The sequence below is a fragment of the Microtus oregoni genome, unplaced genomic scaffold (genome assembly GCF_018167655.1).
Source record: "Microtus oregoni isolate MIOR12 unplaced genomic scaffold, Mior012 000012F_ref0000307, whole genome shotgun sequence".
In the NCBI taxonomy this organism is placed as follows: Eukaryota; Metazoa; Chordata; class Mammalia; order Rodentia; family Cricetidae; genus Microtus; species Microtus oregoni.
Window position 1 is genome coordinate 52691331 of NW_024543071.1, and position 19975 is coordinate 52711305.

Genomic DNA, 19975 nt, shown 5'->3' on the forward strand with positions numbered 1-19975 from the left:
GCTAGCCTTGAACTCATAATCCTCCTGCCTCAGCTTAAGAGACCTGGGGTTACAGGTGTGTATGCTTGGCCCAAGAACATCATTTATTTATTTTTCTATTTATTTATTTACTGACTATAGCACTGGGGGTGGGATCCAGGCCTTCATACATGCTAAGCAAAGCCTCTACCACTTAAGTACATCTTCATCTCTTTAAGAAAACTTTCTGCCAAGCAGTGGTAGTGCACGCCTTTAATCTCAGCACTTGGAAGGCAGATGGATCTCTGTGAGTTCCAGGCCAGCTTGGTCTACAGAGCAAGCTCTAGGACAGTCAGGGCTACAGAGAAACCCTGTCTCAAAAATGAAAAAAAGAAAAAGACGGGTCTCACCAAGTTACCCAGGCTAGCTTTGAACTTGAGCTTCTGATCACCCACCCTGTCACAGCTTCTTGAACAGCCTGGATTATACACCTGCAACTCCAGGCCCAGCAGAAACCAAAATCTCCACAAAAATGTTGCTACCCATGAAGTGCTGGTTTCTTCCTTAAGCAGTGACGAACCAGTATAACCAGAGCTCAGTGATGAACAACTCAACAGCTGTGACCAAGACCTTGGCTCTGGACGCTTCTCAGCATGTGGCGCACGGTACCTTCTCAGCGCTGTCTACATCCCCCTCATCCTTGTTTTCCAGATAAGAACACTCAACAAGCTATATAAATTGTCCAATAGAGCTGCTGAGTGGCAGAGCCAGGATTTGAACCAGGTACTTTAAACTTGGGTGCTTACCACTTTGTTTGCTGTGGCTTATGAAGACCCTTGTAGCCCACTTCTTCAACTATGGCAATTTTTTCATGTCAAAATTCATTTGGGGGGATACTATTTTCAGCGGTTGCTTCATGAATTATTATTATTATTTTACAAAGGTCATGTTGAGGAGTGTCCTTGAGCTTACATCTTTGTTGGAATGCCAAGAAAAGGATTTTCCAGGCAAAGGGCACCTCAAACCATTCCCTCGGCTGTACAGAAGAGTTGTTTCCTAGATGAGTGTTAGGTTTGGAGCTAACATATTAACTCCAAAAGAGCCTGATGATTATGATTATCCTCCCTCCCTCCCTTCCTCCCTTCCTCCCCAAACTGTGCTAATGGAATTCCCAAACTGTGCTAATGGAATTGCTAATGGTGATCCTACATGTGAAGAAATGAATGCGAAATACCTTTGTGATGCTCATGCCACTGGCCACACCATCATGCAGGCTGACCTGTCAGGTCCAGTTCTGTCTGCTCTTACACTGAGACTACAGTGTGACCACAACCAGTATTTTTTTCTTTTCTCAGGCAGGTCTTACTTCATGCCCAGGCTGGAACTCAATATGGCTGGTCTTAGAACTCACAGCAGTCTTCCTGCCTCAGACTCCCAAGTGCTGGGATTTGCAGGTGTGAGCCACCACAGCTGGCTGGCAACCAGTCATTTTATCTGATGGACTGCACCGACTTGACATGCCATGGCAATCATTCTTCCATGGCATGCGTTTTAAAAATGGCTAGTCATTGGAAAATGTGTTTTGGAACAGCTCTGCTGTTTGGATGCTTCCAGCACTTTGAGCTAAGGGAAACGAGCCTTGGCTGCATTTCTGTACTGCTAAATGTCCCTCCCAAAAGACCACCCTCATTTAGGCTTTCTCTCAAGAGAGCACAGCTCTGGGCAGGCATGCTCTGGCAGGGTGGGGCCCAGAGGACACGTACTTAGGTGGCTTCTCCACAGTGCGATAGGAGTTGAAAGACTGCAGCTGGTTCTGGACTCCACTCAGGGAGTTGGCCAGCTGCCGGTCATTGAGGGTTACAATAGTTTGTTCAATCCACTGCAGCAGTTCAGAGGCCAGGGACTCATATTTCTCCACCAGGTGTTCTGCCTCCATGGCATGGTCCAGGACCTGTGGGACAGGAGACAGGTAAGTGCGTGTCTCGCCCAGTGCTATGGCTCTACCCTGCCCCCTTTTACGGGAATAAGACAGACAGCAGGCCTCCTCTGACCCTTAAACCTAGTGTCTCACAGTGAGAGTACCTTGCCAATTCTTTTGCCTTCCACAGCCAGGGCCTTCATCTTAGAGAAGTAGTGGTAGTAAGTGGCCACGTAGGTGATGATTGATTTCTCATCAGGCTGATCCACATTCACATCTGAGGAAAAGGACCATCTAGGTGAGGTAGACATCAGAAACCTGCCTTTCTTCCAGAAGCAGACCTAAAACCTGACTGACCCACCTCATGCTAGGGCCCCCAGCCCTCCAAGGCTAGCACATCTTTTCAGATCCCTTCAGATCAGGGACTCTCAACCCGCCCAATGCTGTGATCCTTTCACACGGTTCCTCGTGCTCTGGTGACTGCCAACCATAAAGTTAGTTTCGTTGCTACTTCATAACTGTAATTTTGCTGTTGTGAATCATGCTGTAAATATCTGCTATGTAGCCCCAGTGAAAGGGTTATCTGACCCACTCCTCACAGAACCCACTCCTCACAGGACCCACTCCCCACAGGCCCCACTCCCCACAGGCCCCACTCCCCACAGGCCCCACTCCCCACAGGCCCCACTCCCCACAGGCCCCACTCCCCACAGGCCCCACTCCCCACAGGCCCCACTCCCCACAGGCCCCACTCCCCACAGGCCCCACTCCCCACAGGCCCCACTCCCCACAGGCCCCACTCCCCACAGGATACACTCCCCACAGGACCCACTCCCCACAGGCCCCACTCCCCACAGGCCCCACTCCCCACAGGATACACTCCCCACAGGCCCCACTCCCCACAGGCCCCACTCCCCACAGGACACACTCCCCACAGGACACACTCCCCACAGGATACACTCCCCACAGGACACACAACCCACAGGACACACTCCCCACAGGACACACTCCCCACGGGACACACTCCCCACAGGATACACTCCCCACAGGACCCACTCCCCACAGGACACACAACCCACAGGTCGAGAACCACTGCTTTAGAGCCTAGTCAATTATTCCAACTTTCTCTTCGATATGGGAAGGGCCTGAGAAGCAGAGGGGAGAAATCCAGAGGCCCAGGAAACTTTCTACACAGTGCATGTGATGTACATTAAAGCAAGCATTCCTGACTGAGAGACAGTGGGGCAAGAACTATAAGCTAAGCCTCTTTTAGTTTCATCTTGGGGCATGGTCACTGCTGTTGTTCCCAGTCTGGTTCCCAGGTTCAGCCATGGGGATTCCCAAGGAGGTAAATATCCTTTCAGACCAAGCATTCCCTCCACACAACCAAAGCTGACGATGACATGGGATCCCTGTGCCATCTGACTTGGGCCACATTACTCCTCTCAAAGGCCAGACGAGGAGACTGGAAGCCCTTCACAGCCTTCAGGACACACCCACGCAAGCTGGAACTCCTAAAGTCACGTCAGTCAAGTCACGAGGGCCTTCCCTTTACTCCTTGTCCTGCAGATCAGCCATGCTTTGCAAATGTTCTCCAAAGAACTTTGCATTTAGTCTGCTTCTGTCTCTAAGTAACCAAGATACTCTGAATGACAGCTGGATGACATGCTTGTGATTCTGAACCAAGAGAGCTATGGGTGGGTGAAATCAGGGAGAAAGAATCTAACCAGCCAGAAGAGCTAAGAAGGAAAGCTTCCAACAGGGGCTCGCAGTTGGCTCTCCTCCCTTTTCTGGCTGCACTCAGATCGCTCTGCCCTGCGCCCTGCAGGAGCAGCGAGGAAACGGGCTCTAGGGCTGGTTTGAACCTGAATCTCAGCTTTACCAGGTCAATGACCTGACCTTTAAAGGCTCCACCTCTTCTGTAAACTGAGGAGGATAATGGCAGAGGGCTGTCGTTAGGACAAGTAAGGTAAGTGGCCGTAACAGGCCATTGCACCTCAGGGACAATTGACCACGGGCCACTTCTTAGTGAGAACCAAAGGTTGTACAGCTTAACCAAAACCCTAGAATTTTAGAATAATTCAGAGATCATAGGAACCATAGTTCTCTCATCTTATTTTTTAAATTTTTATTTTTGTGGTGCTAGAGTGTGCACAAAGACCACTCTACCTCTGAGTTTCATTCCCCGCTCTGGTCTTCTCATTTTGGAGATGAGGAAACTAAACCAGGCTAAATGACTTTAAATCATACTAGCGCTCTGAGCTGAGACAGAACCTACAGCCCAGAGCTCTCTCTGAGTTGGGGCTTCCTTTATTCATACAAACTTTGTTTGTTTTGAGATAGAGTCTCATGTAGTCCAGGTTGTCCTCAAATTTAAGGAAGGCTGGCCTTAAATTCTTAACCCTTCTCCCTTTGGCTGCTGAGTACTGGGATTGCAGACATGAGCTAACATACAGGTACTTTCTTTTTTCAAGACACAACTTTCTTTTTTTTTTAAAGACACAACTTTCATACCACAAGGTTGTGACAGTCATTGCTACTGCCTAATTCCAGAACATTGGCTGGTCCTCCCCGGCAGCCTCCAATTTGCCCCTGTCTTCCCACACCTGACTGCAGAGCGCTGACCCACCTTCAGGATCCAGGAGCTTGGTCAGACCGAGTTCCTTTTCCGCCAGGTTGAAAGCATTCTGCAGGTTGTAGTGCGCATTACATTTCTTCAGGGACTCAAAATCCAGTAGGTCTGGCCTGGGGTTGGGGTGGGGGGACAGAGCACACCAAAAGCATGTCAGAGCCTAAAGAAAAAGATGTAAATACCCCAAGCCCACTCCTGGTATACCATCCTACTTCCTGACTCCTCTCCCACATTCTTTGGCCTTCCTTCTTTTTAAGTCAGGGTTTCTTCTTAGGTAGCCTCGGCTGGCTTGGAACTCACTCTGAGACCAGACTGGCCTTGGATTTGCTATTCTGCTTCTGCCCCCAAAAGACTGGGATTTCCCTTCATTTTCCCCCTCTATAGCTATGCTGTAACTCAGCCACTCTCCCAGCCTCTGCTGTGTGCTCCTGGGTCATTGACCCACGTGTTCACTAAACCTGTCTTCTCACCGGTGTTTATGCACGATGGCATTAAATGCCAGCCCATCTCTCCAACTGGTGGTAAAGTTGTGCACATTGACATTGGGATACCTATAAAGAGAAAACAGTGAGTGCTTCAGAGCCCTGGTCTGTGATATAAGGACATTGGGCAGGTTGTGAACCTGAGAGGCCATCTCAGTGTGGCCCACCCCTACGGCCATGCTCCTGGGCCTCCTCACCCTGCGGTCTTCATCTGGCACCACAGCAACAGAGCGTCCTTAGCTGACTTCTTCTCTTTGTTGTCTTCTGTCTCCACACTGATGTCTTGGATCTGAGAAAGCAGCAAACAGGACTTTCACTTCCCAAGTGGTGTCTTGGTGATACCAAAGACACTCAGGGAAAAATCACAGAAAACTGATCTTTAGGAACGCTGAGTGATGGAACAGAACCTGGGCCCTTATTTTCTCGGCTAGTGACACACACTTTCAGGTCCAGGGGATTTGAAGCAGGATATCAGTGCAGCGGAAGTGCCCACAAGTGAAGGGCGCTGGTTCTTCCAGGCGGAGAATATGAACAGGTGAATGGATGTTTTCTGAGAGCTCGTTTCCAAAGACAGAGCTGAAAGAGCTCTGCTCTGGGGGAAAGAGGGAATGTCAGAGGAGTTGAGAGACACTGAGATAGCGTGTAGCATGGAAAGTGACAAGCCCCCCCCCCCCCCCCCGCAAGCGACTGCATGGATGTGCTTCAATGGCAAACTGCTCCAGAAAGTTCTATATGCTCAATTTTTAGATTTAATTATTATTTTACTTTTATGTATAGGGGTATTTTGCCTGTATGTTTGTCTGTGTATCATATGTGTATCCAGTGCTTTCAGAGGCCAGAAGAGGGCATCAGACCCCCTAGAACTGGAGTTAGAAGTGGTTGTGAGCTGCCATATGGGTGCTAGGAATTGAACCCAGGTCCTCTGGAAGAGCAGCCATTACAGTGCTTTGAATTCCTGGCCTATCTCTCCAGCCCCTTAATTTTTGTATTTATCTTGTCATGGACCATCAGTAACAGTGTGGGGGTATAAAGCTGGCTGGTACACAGCTCACACCTTAGATAACACCTGGAGGATACCTGGAATCGAAGGATGATGGTCCACACCAGCCCCAGAGTCAGACGGTGGTTTCCATCCACAATGTCATGGGAGCCCATGTTTTCCAAGTGTACTTTCTGCTCCTTCAGGAACTGCAGTGCTTTATCCACATTCTCCAGGCAGTGGATCCGCATTCGGCCCTTTGTGGGCTTTGGCTGTGGGTGGATGGAGGGTACAGTGACATGGGGCCATGGTTCTCCTCCTTCCTAGCTTTCTCAGCAGCCTGCCCCATACCTCCCATGATCTCCTAGGGCCAGGCCAGAGGCCATGGAGCCCAAGCACGGTTACAGATGAGGCCTGGCAGATTAAGATTCCCAGGGGAATTAATTGCACCCAGAGAGGGTGGGAGAAGAAATGCTTTCAATGGGGCCACTGTTCCTGTCTTTGCAAAGCATGGCTCCCATGTAATTCATGCAGCAAAGCCTCTTGGAATGAGACCATCCTCTAGGCACAGGAGCTATGGATTTGCTCAGCTCTCTCTGTGGTTTGCTCCCTTGCCAGTCTCTGAGGTTCCCTTCTGTCTGTTACCCCAGCTCACCAGGGTCTCTCCCGAGAGCACCTCCAGGAGCCTCAGGAGGTTGCGCCCGTCCCGCAGGTCGCTGTACAGGTCTCCCACCCGGCATGTCACCCGGGCCAGGTGGGAGTTCACCCACTTGGTGAAGGTTTTCTTCTGCACGGCTTCGCGTTCATCTGCAGTGGCAAGAAGGCGTCATTTCTGTCCTTCAAGGACAGTAATGCTTGAGCTGGGTGTGGTGGCGCACACCTTTAAGCCAGGTGGATCTCTGTGAGTTGGAGACCAGCCTAGTCTACAGGGAGAGAGTTCCAGGACAGCCAAGGCTACACGGAGAAACCCTGTCTCTGGACTGGGTGGGGGTGGGGAGTGTAGAACAAGACAGACAAAAAGGCCTTAAAAAAAAAAGGATAGAAGAAACTGCCCAGGAAGGAGATGGGGTTAGGCTTTATGCTGTAACAGTGAACAAATACTGGACAACTTACTCAGTGCCTCAGTTTCTCCACTTGTAGGATGAGCATATTACTTCCTATTTTATTGAGTCACTATAGCAACTAAATGAGGTACTGGGATGATACACCTAGTGGGTGTCCAGTGCTATGTGGCTCCCTCCTGGGGAGCTTTGCTAAGGGCAAGCCCTCCTTCTCCTTCAGATGTGGACAAGGGAGGGATTGTGTGGGTCTTTTAAAGCAGCTCCCTGTTCCGGGTCATGTACAGAAAAGGTAGGTGACTCTAACCAGAGGCAGGGTTGCACAGTTGGCTGTAGCGGATCCAGGCCTAGAACACCAATACCCCAAGATTCAGGAAGAATTTATAAAAATTTAGGTCGGGCATGGTGGTGCATGCCTTTAATCTTGGGATTAAACAAACAAACAAACAAACAAACAAAGAAATAAGAACTTGCAAGTTCAAAGGAGCAAGGCAGGTGGAGTTGAGTGCCGCCAGCCTTCAAGAAGGCAGGCGAGCCGGGCGGTGGTGGCGCACGCCTTTAATCCCAGCACTCGGGAGGCAGAGGCAGGCGGATCTCTGTGAGTTCGAGGCCAGCCTGGTCTACAAGAGCTAGTTCCAGGACAGGAACCAAAAGCTACGGAGAAACCCTGTCTCGAAAAATCAAAAAAAAAAAAAGAAGGCAGGCGAGGCCAGGTCCCCAGGTCCCCAGGGGACTCCTAACAAGGGATGCTGTCAAGTTGCACAGGAAACTGATGATTAAAAGCTTCATAAACAGAAAGGGAGAGAGTACGCTCTGCACTGTGAGCCACTCTGGAGGTCAGGAGTTGTGCCAGTCGCCCATAGGAAGCCCCATGTGGGTCTCAGCCCCAGTGTTAAGTGTGTACGTCACATCCAGCGCCTCAGAAAGCCAATTTCACATTCCTGTGCACCTCCTCCGTAAAACAGCCACTCCCCCATGTTGACAGAGGTTTCTGTCCCACCAGGTCCCCCAGACGTTCAGTTCCCAAAGACCATTGTCCCACAGCACACCCAAGTCTATTCCTGACTTTCTCACCTCCAATTCCTGTGCCTATGCCAAACACAGGGTCCTAATCACCATATGGGACACCCCTAGCCCTTGTGGTGCCTATGGTGACTCTGGACCTCTTAGGGTCCCAGGTCCTAGAATAGTTGAGGGCAGAATCCAGGGAGACTTCCCTGACACTGGGCATGCTGGTGTGAGGCACACAGGTAGATTAAAAGTGAAAATAGTACCTAGAAAACCTGGTAAAACCAGGCACCAAAGTGTAGCATCACAAGACACCTACAACATCCCTAAACACACATACTGTGAAATAAGCTTATCTGAGCCAAGATGAATATTTCTGTTCAGATCTATGGGACCTGTGTGCAAACCTCTCCTTAGACACACTCCCCATTTTCTCCACATCTCCCCTCCACAGCCATCCAGAAGCCCAGGAAAACACATAAAAGTTCTAGGTCCTAGGCCTCTAGACCACTCTTCTCTCCAGCATGGCAAAACTATGAGGGTGAGCCACCAGGGGAGACTGTTATGGCCTCTCTAGTGGATGACAGGAACCCAAAAGCTCCCTTCATCCTCATCACCTTTGCACCCAGCAGGGCACCTCAAGGTCACACCCCGTGTGCCACCCCACCCCATCCTCCAGTCTCATTCAGTGGGATTCCAGTTCTCCACGAGCCTGGATTCTCTGGCTACCTGCGATGATTCCCTCTAAGTTCCACCACGTTGTTGCTCAGCACAAACATCTGAGTCACCGAAAGCGTTAGGCATGGGTTTCTGGGCATGCTAGCTCTCCGTATCCCAGGTCCCCCTTGGCACAGCAGGCTCCCCTCTGCCCAGGGAAACTCACCTTGAAGCTGTTTGAAGCGTCCTTCCAGCACACTGGCATACAGAGCAGGATTGATGAAGGCAGCTGGCGAGAGCAGGACGCCCCCAGGGTTCTGGGACCCCTCCACAGCCTCATAGTAAAACTCGTCAGCCCCGTTCAGGCCGTTTCCATGTACCCTGCCCACTCCGTTCGCACTCATGGTGCCTGCTGCCTCCTACTCAGCCTGTGGCCCAGAGTCCATGCTCCCCTGCCAGGGCAGGGCCAAGAGTGTGTCCCCTGAGCCTGTGCTGGTGGGGTCCAGAAAAAGGCTTCCGTACCTGGTGGGGTGGAGTTGTTTCAAGGATGCCGGGAGTTTCAAGGAGTGGGGGAAAGTTATGGGATGCCTGAGCTTCTGAGACAGTAGGGCACACCTGGTTGTGGGGAGAGGAGACAGAGCAGCTCCAGACAAACAGGTCGGACAGTGGCGGGGGAGGGGCAGGCTGCTCTGGAGGAGGAGCCAGTTGGGGCTTGGCCAGGCCCTGCAGGGGCGGAGGGGGGAGTTGCCAGCACCCAGAGACCTGCTCGTCAGGTCACTAGTTGCTCAAGACTAGGGAAAACCTGCCAGAGGGGGCCCCAGCAAACCCCTGTTTTCAGAAGGTCTGCAATGGGTAGACCTCTCTGGACATTGCTGGGTGGGCTTGCTTCAGGACGCCTGAACTTTGATCTCAGCCCCAGAGAGCAGAGAAACACAGGAACAAGGAGATCCTGGAAGAGGAGCCAGGTGTGCTGGTGTTGACTTCTATGGCCTCTGGGGAGTAAGTATTGTGACTGTCCTCCACTGTCAGCCCTTTTCCTTTGCCCACCAGCCTCCTCAGTCAACATCCCAGCCCCCATACACCGAACACTGGGCACATCTATCAGATGCCCTTCCTACCTCTTCCTGGGCCTCTGCTTTTGTCACTGGCAGCCTACACTTGTTCCGCCTAGTCATTTAGGATTTATTTGGCACCTACTGAGTGAGTGGCACTGTGCAGAGCAGAGCCCATTCAGAGATGCCTCTTGAGAGGAGCCCAGCCTTGAGCGGGGGATAAACACTCCACATGAGCACCGAGTGGTGTGTGTGTGTGTGCATATGGTGACAGTTCTGATTGGCGCCTGTCTTGTGTGCACAGTTTGACCATATTGGGAAGTATGTGTTAAATGCTCAGGCATTGTAGCAGTACTGGGTGGCATGTGGCATGCTTACAGACATGGTGAGAGCTCTGAATGGCAGCTGTCATATGAGCTAGACTTGGAAACTTTACTAGGTGGCATGTAGCATGTGCGCATAGATATAATGACCACATTAGTTGACGTGTGACCTGTACAGACACAGTGACAGTTCTGGAAGGTATGTATCATTGCAGATATCATGAGAGTTTTGGGTAGTATGTGCACAATGATAGTACCAGAGGGTACACAAATCTACAACCAGGGAGCCAGGCACACTTCCCCATACCCCACATTTCTTGTCTTCCCTGAACTACTAAAGTGCCCATATGAGTGTTTCATCAGTTTTCAGTCCCAGTCAGGAAGATGCCAGGAGAGAGTGACCCATGAACCCCACAAGCTGTAGCCATTTTCTGGCGCTGGGAGGGCAGAGTAGGATTTCCTGGGAAAGCTTCTGAGAACCCTAAGTTCTGGACCCTCTGTCTAAAGGCTCTCAAGTTCATCCTTCTTGAGAACCTGCACTTGTAAAAATCATCAAGGCCTCCAAATCTCTTCTGCTGGGAGCCACCCCGCCGGAAGATCACCCCGTAAGTGGAATTAATCTCTCATATGGGAACTGGCTGGGCCACGGGCAGGTCAGGAGCTAAGAAGAGGGTGGGATGAACATGGAAGGCAGATTGGGTGGGTGGCCTTAGGGTGTGTGGGTGACTCAATCCCAAAACAGCCACTGGCTGGTGGTGTCAGGTGGCAGCTGTACTCTTGTTGCCATGACCACCCCCCCACCCTCAATGCAGGGAGGCCTGTCAGACAGGTTTGTTTGTGCCCAGCACAGCCAAGGGGAGAGTTCTGGCCATAGGGAGGGCAGGGGTTGAGGTGGGGTGGGCGGAGAGCAAACCCTGGGAGAATGGGAGGGTGGCAGCTGAGAGAACTGCTCCAGGGAACATGTAAATAAATAGGAGTGACAGGCAGCAGGTAGAAGGAACAGGTGGGGAGGGAGCCAGGAAGATAATGGGGCCCGGACAGGGAACAGGTGTGGGAAGTGACAGTCGAAATAAGGGAAGGCACATTGGGAGGGAAGGTGAGGGAGAGGTGGGTGGGACAGAATGACAAGCAGAATAAAAAGCAAAGCACTGTGGGGACAGAGACCTGACTCAGGGCTTAGGTCATGAAAGGAAGCTCATCCACGCAGCTGGGCACTCCCAGGGTTAATGTGAGTGGCATCTCCAAGTTAGGGGAGAAGGGAGCTAAGCAATACTGTTCAGTGCATGAAGTTTGACCTTGAGGTTGGACTTGGGGACCAGGCGTCCGTATCTGTTGCTTCTGAGCAGCAACTTAGAAAACGAAATCAGTCATCCCATAAAGACAGAAGATTCTCCCTTCCGAGCTCATAAACCCACCTCCACCCATCTCATCACCTCCCTGCCCCTCCCTGCCTTTCCTTACCTGCCAGGGCCTTGATTCTGGACCTCTCAAAGAGGCGGGCTGAACTGCTGTCATTGTCCCAATCTGAGTCGGGCAGGTCCCAGCGGTTGTTGATGTCACTATACTGGCCCTGGATCTCCAAGCTGTCGAAGTCTGTGGGTGACAGAGTGCTGCTCATGGTGGTGGGTGGCTTCCTGTTCCTACAAGAAGACGCGGCTTGTGAAGAGCGCTGGGGATGCTGAGCCTGCCACTCACCTGCCCTTCTCTTTCTTTTTTTCCTTCCTTCCTTCCTTCTTTCCTTCTTCTTCTTTTTTTTTTTTTTCAGACAGGGTTTCTCTGTATAACAGTACTGGCTGTCCTGGAACTTGCTTTGTAGACCAGGCTGGCCTCAAACTCGGAGATCTACCTGTCTCTGCCTCCCAAGTGCTGGGATTAAAGGTGTCTGCTACCACCACCAGGCAAGTACTAGGTTTTGAAGTAAGGTTCTTCCTAAATTTTTAAAAAAGAGAATCTTGCTCCCCTCAATAAATAAATAAATAAATAAAGCCAGCACTCAGGAGGCAGAGGCAGGCAGATCTCTGAGTTTGAGGCCAGCTTGCTCTACATAGCAAGTTCCAGGACAGCCAGAGCTACTTGGAGAAACCCTGTCTTGAAAAAGACTTTGTAAATTTTGTTTTATGGCATGGATGTTTTGATGCATGTATATATAATATATATAATTCGTGTACCAGATGTTTGGCTGGTACCCAGAGAGGCCAGAAAAGGATGCGGAATTGAAATTACAGATAGTTATAAACCGCCATGTGGGTGCCATGTGGGTGCTGGGAATTGAACCTGGGTCCTCTGAAAAAAACACCACTGCTTTTAACCAGTAAGCCATCTTTCCAGCCCCTCTAACTCTTCTTCACAGCATCTGGTACAGAGAACATTATTAACATCTCCCAGACATCCTGGGGCCCTTTAGCAGTGGCCTGAGGGATCAGCACTCAACCCAGCCTCAGTGGTCTAGGCTATGGTATCTGGATCATGTATACTTGCCAGTACTATTTATGACCTTAACTTAAGCAAACACACTCTGTCCTCAAATGAGCTTCAGATTAGCTGCTGGGGATTTTTTTTTTTTTGAAAGTCTGTAAGGTCCAAAGTTCTGGTGTAAAACAACATTTACTAGCCACTCAAGGGAATGGGGGGTAGTTTAACAGAACTCTTAAATCCCACATTTTTCATTTTCCTAATACCTCTTCACCACAAGACAGTTAAAACTCATGAACTACTTCATCTGGTGGTGGTGGCCCATGCCTTTAATCCCAGCACTCAGGTATAGAGATGCTTCATTTGTATTTTAATAAAGCCTGCCTGAAGATCAGAGAGTGAAACAGCTGCCCTAGCCAGGCGATGGTGGCGCATGCCTTTAATCCCAGCACTCGGGAGGCAGAGGCAGGCGGATCTCTGTGAGTTCGAGACCAGCCTGGTCTACAGAGCTAGTTCCAGGACAGGCTCCAAAGCCAGAGAAACCCTGTCTTGAAAAAAACCAAATAAATAAATAAAACAGTTGCCCTGATCAGCCTTACAGACCAGGTAGTGGTGATAAACACCTTTAATCCCAGTGGCCACACTAGTTTGCCATAGAAACCAGGTGTTAGTGGTACATGCCTTTAATCCCAGTGCTAGAGAGGAATATAAGACGGGAGGAGACAGCTCTCAGGCTCGGTCTCATTCTGAGATTCCTGGAGGCAGGATCGCTATTTCTTTCAGCAAGAGCTAAGAGCCAGTGGCTGGCTGTTTTGCTTTTCTGACCTTCAGGTTGAACCCCAATATCTGTCTCTGAGTTTTCATTAATCATGCTACACTCAGGAGGCTGTGACAGGTGGATCTCTGTGAGTTCGAGGCCAGTCCAGTCTACATAGTGAGTTCCAGGACAGTCAACGCTATTATACAGAGAAACCCTGTTTCAGAAAAAAATACCTGACCTGGGAAGGAAGGAGGTGAGGAAAACTTCTGTGGTTTGAAGGCTGGATGGCGAGGCTCTAGGTGGGTAGAAGTGTGTGTGCACATGAGCACACAAAGGCAGAACTGAGCTACTATGGTTAGCTGGTCCCGAAGGACTGAGCGTGCCCTCCTCGAGGGCGGGGTTGGGTAGCGCCCCACACCAGGGCTTTTCTGGGAGTGACACGAAGGAGGTGTGTTCTAGTTTCCTTTCAGTTGTTGTCCTAAGATCTTCTGAGGATTTATTTGGCTTATACTCTCCAGTCGCAGTCCATCACCGAGGGAAGGCAGGGCAGCAATGGAAGCAGGAGAAGCAGAAACCACAGAGGGATGCCCTGCTAGCTGGCTTCCTTTTAGGAACATGCTTAGTTGTTGTTGTTGTTGTTGTTGTTTTAATACACCCCAGGGCCCCCTGCTCAGGGAATGGTGCTGCCCACAGTGGACTGGAGCCTCTTACATCAACTAACAATCCAGACATTTCCCACAGGCATGGCCACAGGCCCATCTCCTCCAGACAACTTGTTAAGGGAGACTCTCCTCTCAGATGACTCTAGGCTTTATCACACTGACAGTTTAAACTGACTAGGCCAAGCAGTGAAGACTCCCGTCCTGCTCCGATTACATCTCTATCCCTTAGTGATCCTTCCTCCTCTGCACTTCACTCAGCCCTGTGGATACAGCTATTACACATTACAGTGCTTATCACATTCACGACGTCAGTTATGTGTGTCTCTCTGCTTGTTCCTCTTTAACTCCTTGAGAGCAGGGGTAGCGCACGCTCTTTCTCTCTCCCTCCCTCCCTCCCTCTCCTTTCTGGGTCCAGAAGAATAGGTATTCAATAAAGAGATATCATATGAATTCGTCATAATTCCTATTTTGGCCACTGAATCAATGTCTTTCTTAGGGATGAAGAAAACACTCATGCAAAGAATGGAGACAGGAGAGAAGACCTGTTTCTCAGGTGGAGGACTTTCAGGCCTCTAGTCCCTAGATTTGGTCGTTCCTTACCCTATAGATGAGCAAGGGGTTTGATTTCCACTGGTCTAGGGCTCCTTTCCCACCATTTCCACCAAGAGCCACTGGATTTGCTCTGTAAATATTTATATGAAACTAAACTGTAGGGCAGAGTTGAGTCACACTGAGCAAAGAACACTGTAAGCCAGGCACGACCTGCGCCAGTCAGTTAACAGTTTTAGCTTCTGAACAAGAAAACAGAATCTGACTAGAAGCACTGGCCTTGGCCCTGCTCTGTGTGTGGAGTTAAAATCTCCTCACCAGCAGTCCTTGTCAGTTCAGCTGAAGGAAGGGCATTAGAACCCAAACAATCTCTCCACAGACCCCAGCAAAAGCACCCCCATATGACACCCAGCTTCCCCTCATTATTTTATTATACTATTTTCCTTTTATAGGAAAAACCTCACTACAATCCCCATCCCTGTGCCTTGACAGTCAGTTTCTCTAGCTCTGGACCCCCGTCGTCTTGTACAATATGTTTTCTGAGCTCCAACAGCTGCCAGCTCCAGGGTCTTAAAGTTTTCTGCCTGAGATTTCCCTACCCAGACCATCCCTTACATAGGACCTGGGTCTCTGTGCTCAGTCTTCCAGCAAACCTCCAGCCACATGACTGTGGAGAATCCTCAATTTTCTTCTCCAAGGATTCCTGAACTCCAGCGGAAGGAAGGTGCCACCATTAATCCAGATTACAGTTCTGCATTCCCTCATTCTTAGCCACTGACCTCAGCCAGGCCCAAGAGGCTTATGTGGTTAGCATCAGGCTAGCAGTACCTCCCATTAGCTTCAGGCTGGAGCTTTGCTACAACACAGGCTCTGCTTAGCCAGGGGCTGGTGCCCACCCAAGCGCTGCAGGACACAGGCTCTGCTCAGCCGTGGGCTGGTCCCGAGTCAGCGGGGTCCCCTCTCACTTTCCTCCACTGGCACTGGTTTGAAAAGCTAGAAACCCTATTTCCTGCCCTGCCTCGTCCTCCGATTCCTCTTCTCTCCACATCCTGCTCCGATTACTTCTCTACCCCCTTAGTGATCCTTCCTCCTCTGCGCTTCACTCAGCCCTGTGGATACAGCTATTACACATTACAGTGCTTATCACATTCACGACGTCAGTTGTGTGTGTGTCTCTGCTTGTTCCTCTTTAACTCCTTGAGAGCAGGGGTCTCTCTCTCTTTCTCTGTGTGTGTGTGTGTGTGTGTGTGTGTGTCTGTCTGTCTGTCTCTCACTTCTCTCTGGGCCCAGCAGAATATGTATTAAAGAGACATCACATGAATTCATCATAATTCCTATTTTGGCCAATGAATCAATGTCTTTCTTAGGGATGAAGAAAACACTCATGCAAAGAATGGAGATGGGAGGAGAAAAGACCTGTTTCTTAGCTGGAGGACTTTCAAGGTAAGCACTAGCATGGGACTAAGGAGTCATAAATACAGATCACATGACCTGAGTGCTGGGCCACTGGAACAGATCACTGCCTCCCTCAATACCTATTTCTGGTTTGGCAGATCTGGAATGGGCTGGGACTTTGCATATCTAACTCATTCCCAGGTGGCCCAAAAGATGCTGACTAAAGGTGCTCACTCAGAGGGCCACTGACCAAGCCCGCAGCTGCAACTCCTTCGGGCAGCTCCGAGGACTGAAAAGCACAGAGTTCCGGGGGTGAGTATGACTGTGGATGACTTCTAAGTACGTGCAGGTCTTATCCAGAGCTAAACTAAAATACCTCTTCCCTCTCAGGGCAGCAACCCCGGCCCCAGCCGCGACAGAGCAAAAGCAAAGCGGAAGTGAGCTCTAGAACTAATCAAACTGAACGGATTCCGAGAGGAAGGAGGGCAGGGCTGGACAGCCTTGGGGAGCCGTGGCCGAATACATGACCAGAGGCTGAACATTAGGACAGATAGGGACTTGAGCGAAATAAAAATCTCATCTGACTCAAAGTATAAATGGGTGGATTGGCAGGGAGAGAAAGGGGGAAAGAGTCACAGTGAGATGTGGGGTGCTTAAGAAAGCAGGAGAAAGAAAGAGAAGAGAAGAAAGAAAAATAAACCCTGATCTTTCCCAGGCAGTGTTCCTGATGAACAGGGCTCTGCTAGGAGGGAATGGGGAGCCAGGCTGAAGACGCGGGGATGTTTTCATTTTCTCCTTTGGAATCTGCTGTTTAGGCTGAGCTTGGTGCTGCACACCTGTAATCCCAGCACCCAGAAACTGGCAGGAAGATCACCTGGCCTAAAACCCAAATAAATAAAAAATCCTCCACCCGGGCATAATTATTCAGACTCATTTCCCCTCCTACCACCCCCTTTCCTACGCTTGAGCTTACATCAGTTTCTTAACCAGAAAAGTCTATGCTCCATTTTAGCTCTTCCCTCACCACTGATCCCGTCCTACTTTTCTCAACATGCCAAGAGGTTACCCCACGCTCAAACTGAGATACACACAAACACATCTGGAACTCGCTCTGCTCTCTTCACCTTCAAGAGAAACCGGGTTGTGGATACCGACCGGCAATGCCTACAAACCCAGGCTCTGAAGACTGGAATTGTAATGGGGACAGCAGCTGAGAAACAGCCCACAGAGAATCACGTTAGAACAGGGGCAAGCCTCCATCTCAGACAAGCATGCAGTGTCATGAGGATTCTGGGGTGCAGTAGGCTGGAGTCAGAGTGGATGGTATAAACGGATGGTGGAGCTGGAACTGAAACCCCAGTCAGGCAGCTGCCATAGGCAGACTTCACTGCCCTGTAAATGTAGAGCCCCAGAAATACCTTACACAACGCTTCCTCACGGCCTGAAGGTTTCATCCCCTCTAGCAACAACAGTCATCTCCACCAAACCGTGTCCACCTCTCATACCCATGCGAGACCTAAAGGGCAGCATGGAGCTAGCTACCACAGAGGTGAGGAGAAGCCCACGAAGCCTCATAGCCAGTTGCCAACAAGCTGCGGAGCTGGAGGAAGCTGGGTATTCACAGGCCCCGGACAGACAAATCTGAGCACGACCCCAGTCCCCCGACCGGCGCTGGATGGTCCCCGCAGGAACCACCGCACCAGAAAAAGCCTGCGCTGCCAGACGCGCTTCGAGCCCAGGCGACCCCGATCCATCAGCGCGCCTGTCAGCTCAACTCTTCCAGACTCTTCTCTGCGCTCAATAGATGTCCGCGTGCCCCAAGCCTCCACCCCCACTGTCTTCAGTGGTACCTGGCTGGCCCGCAAAGAACCCGGGCACTCGGCGTCGCATCCTCCCTCCTGGGGTTCCCAGGACCGACCCTAGTGCCTACATGCGGTCGCACAAAGCGCGCCTCCTTGCCGGCCGGGACAAAGCGGGCCGGGGCGCCGGAGGCACCTACCTGGGTGCAGAGCGCCTGCCGGGTAGCGGGAGCGCGGCTGGCCGGGGCGCACTGGTCGGCGCCGCGCCCACAGCCGGGTCGCGAGGGGTGGCTGCAGGCGGTCACGGGCGGCGGCGGCGGCGGCGGGGCGCACGGCAGGCGGGCGCTGTCACAGGGCGCGAGCGGCGCGGGGGGCGCGCGGGGCCGGCGGCCGCGGGGCGCGTGGCGGCTGCGCGCGGGCGCGAGCGGCGGGACTGCGGCGCCGCGGAAGGAGGACAATAGCCTCCCCCTGCCACAGGCCGCCGGCTCCCGCGGGAGGCCCGGGACCATCTGGAGCTCGCGGGCCCCGCGGGGCTTGGGGCGGGGCGCGAGGCACCCCCTCCCCGCCCGGCGCCATGGCAACCGCGGCCCCTCTCTGTTCCTACTGTGGTTCCCCGGCCGGGGGTCGCTGACCTTCCCCGGGGCAAATTCAGGACGGCCGCTCCTCTGCCGGCTCCCGACCCCCCACGATCTTCCGCGTGGATGCCCTGCTTGACCCCCACCTTCCGGTCTTCGCCTACCCCGCGACGCCCTTGGGCGTCTGGGTACCACCCACAGTTAACGGGGCTCATTCTTTCCAGTTTGGACATTGCACCTTTGTTTCTGATGCCCCTTTGCCAGGGTGCACAGCCCTTTTTAATGTCACTCACCTCCGAGGTTTCCCCGAGATGCGGCCTCCGTTTCCTTTTCAAATGTCCCTTTTTGGGCACCTCCAGGCCATCTCGCTTAAGCGTTTCTCTCTGCCTTGCCCCCTTTCTCTCGTCCTCCTTCCGGCAGGTAGGCTGGCCCGCTTTCCAAAAGCATCTCCATGGTGCTCCTGGAGATTTGCCTTCTCACAAATCAGATTCTCGGAACCGTCATCACAGCGGCTCCTCAGCTCCTCTCATTTATCAACCAGGAGAATTCTGCCCGAGTCCCTGTCTTAAGGGGGTTGGGGGCAGGGATGGGCATTTCTAGGCCTGGCACGGGTTTCTTCTTGGTTTATTAGCAGCGGAGTGGTCTACGGTTTAATGGCATTCACCAAGGTGAGCTGCTATCTGCTTAGGAGAGGAAGGAAATATGCCCAAATCAGAGCAAATGCACAGAGTGGGTGCACGCAGTGGGTGCTAAAAGTGCGTTATGTCATGTGACACTCCCACCCCCACTCCAGCTCTGAAAGTACTGTTCTTCCAGATTGGAGAGCTAAGCTCAGGGAGGAACCAGAAGGAGGAAAAGAAAAAAAAAAAAAACCACAAAAAAAAAAACACGAAAAAAACCAGGATGGATTTTGCAGAGGCTTTGGGTTATATACTCCAGAGGAGAGGTAGGCCCCTTCAAACCTGGGAAATGTCTGAAATGGACAAGTAAGGGCAACAAAAAGAATGCTCTTTAAGTGAATTATTGGACTTAAGGTTTAATAATGGCTTTATTGTTAGCCAAATTTTAGCAATTTTGTTTTTTTCCGGAAGTGTATGCATAACTAAGACAGCTACACGTATGCTTTTCACAAAACGAAATCATTGTGTTAAATGTACTTTTAAAAATCTGCAAGGTGAAACCCAATCCAGCCACCACTGAACAGCTGCGTCTGTCTGGCCTTGGTTTTCCTCAGGTGTAAAATGAGTGGGGAGAGGGATTCGGGAGTTTTGTTGAAGACTGAGATTCTACCGTTAAACTGGAATTTAGCCTTCTCTGGAATAGCTCACTGCGAACTGTTATTCAGGGTAGTTATGATTTTCTTTTTTAAAAAAATCAGTCACTTGTGTTGGATTGCTACACCTTTAATCCCAGCACTCGGGGGAGGCAGAGGCAGACAAATTTGTGAGAGTTCAAAGCCAGCCTGTTCAACAAGGGAGTTCCAGGCCAGTCAGGACTACAAACAAAATGAGAAAAACCCACCTCACTCTTCCTTCAAGCAATGGAGTCAAGAGAGGACATAGACTTCTGTCCCCAGAGGTCAGAATATATGGATGTTCAGGAAGAAAGAGGCCAACGTGTACATAACGGTCATTATGGAGACTTCAACAGGGACATTAAAGTTGATTATGGGATAGGAATTAGCTGACCACCAAACAAACTGGAAACCATTTATTGCCACTGTTCAGGATTATGGGAACTGAGGTCTCAGTGACAA

The 19975-nt window shown here is 51.0% G+C and overlaps 1 protein-coding gene across 2 annotated transcripts in view; it reads right to left on the reverse strand.

Annotated features, from left to right (window-relative positions):
• The window catches only part of Sptbn2 (spectrin beta, non-erythrocytic 2), a 43700-nt gene extending 24746 nt beyond the window's left edge, over nt 1-18954 (reverse strand). Inside the window, exons 1-9 of one of the 2 annotated variants that reach the window (XM_041662032.1) lie at nt 18513-18954; nt 11529-11707; nt 6625-6776; nt 6068-6241; nt 5188-5279; nt 4979-5059; nt 4506-4621; nt 2041-2153; nt 1722-1909 (exon numbers count right to left, since the gene is read on the reverse strand). In XM_041662032.1, coding sequence (XP_041517966.1) covers nt 1722-1909; nt 2041-2153; nt 4506-4621; nt 4979-5059; nt 5188-5279; nt 6068-6241; nt 6625-6776; nt 11529-11685 — 1073 coding nt within the window. In that variant the 5' untranslated portion in view covers nt 11686-11707; nt 18513-18954. Of the gene's footprint in view, nt 1-1721; nt 1910-2040; nt 2154-4505; nt 4622-4978; nt 5060-5187; nt 5280-6067; nt 6242-6624; nt 6777-11528; nt 11708-17844; nt 17981-18512 lie in introns of those variants that run through there. The other variant, XM_041662033.1, reaches the window with a different exon arrangement.
• Nucleotides 18955-19975: the final 1021 nt, after the last annotated feature.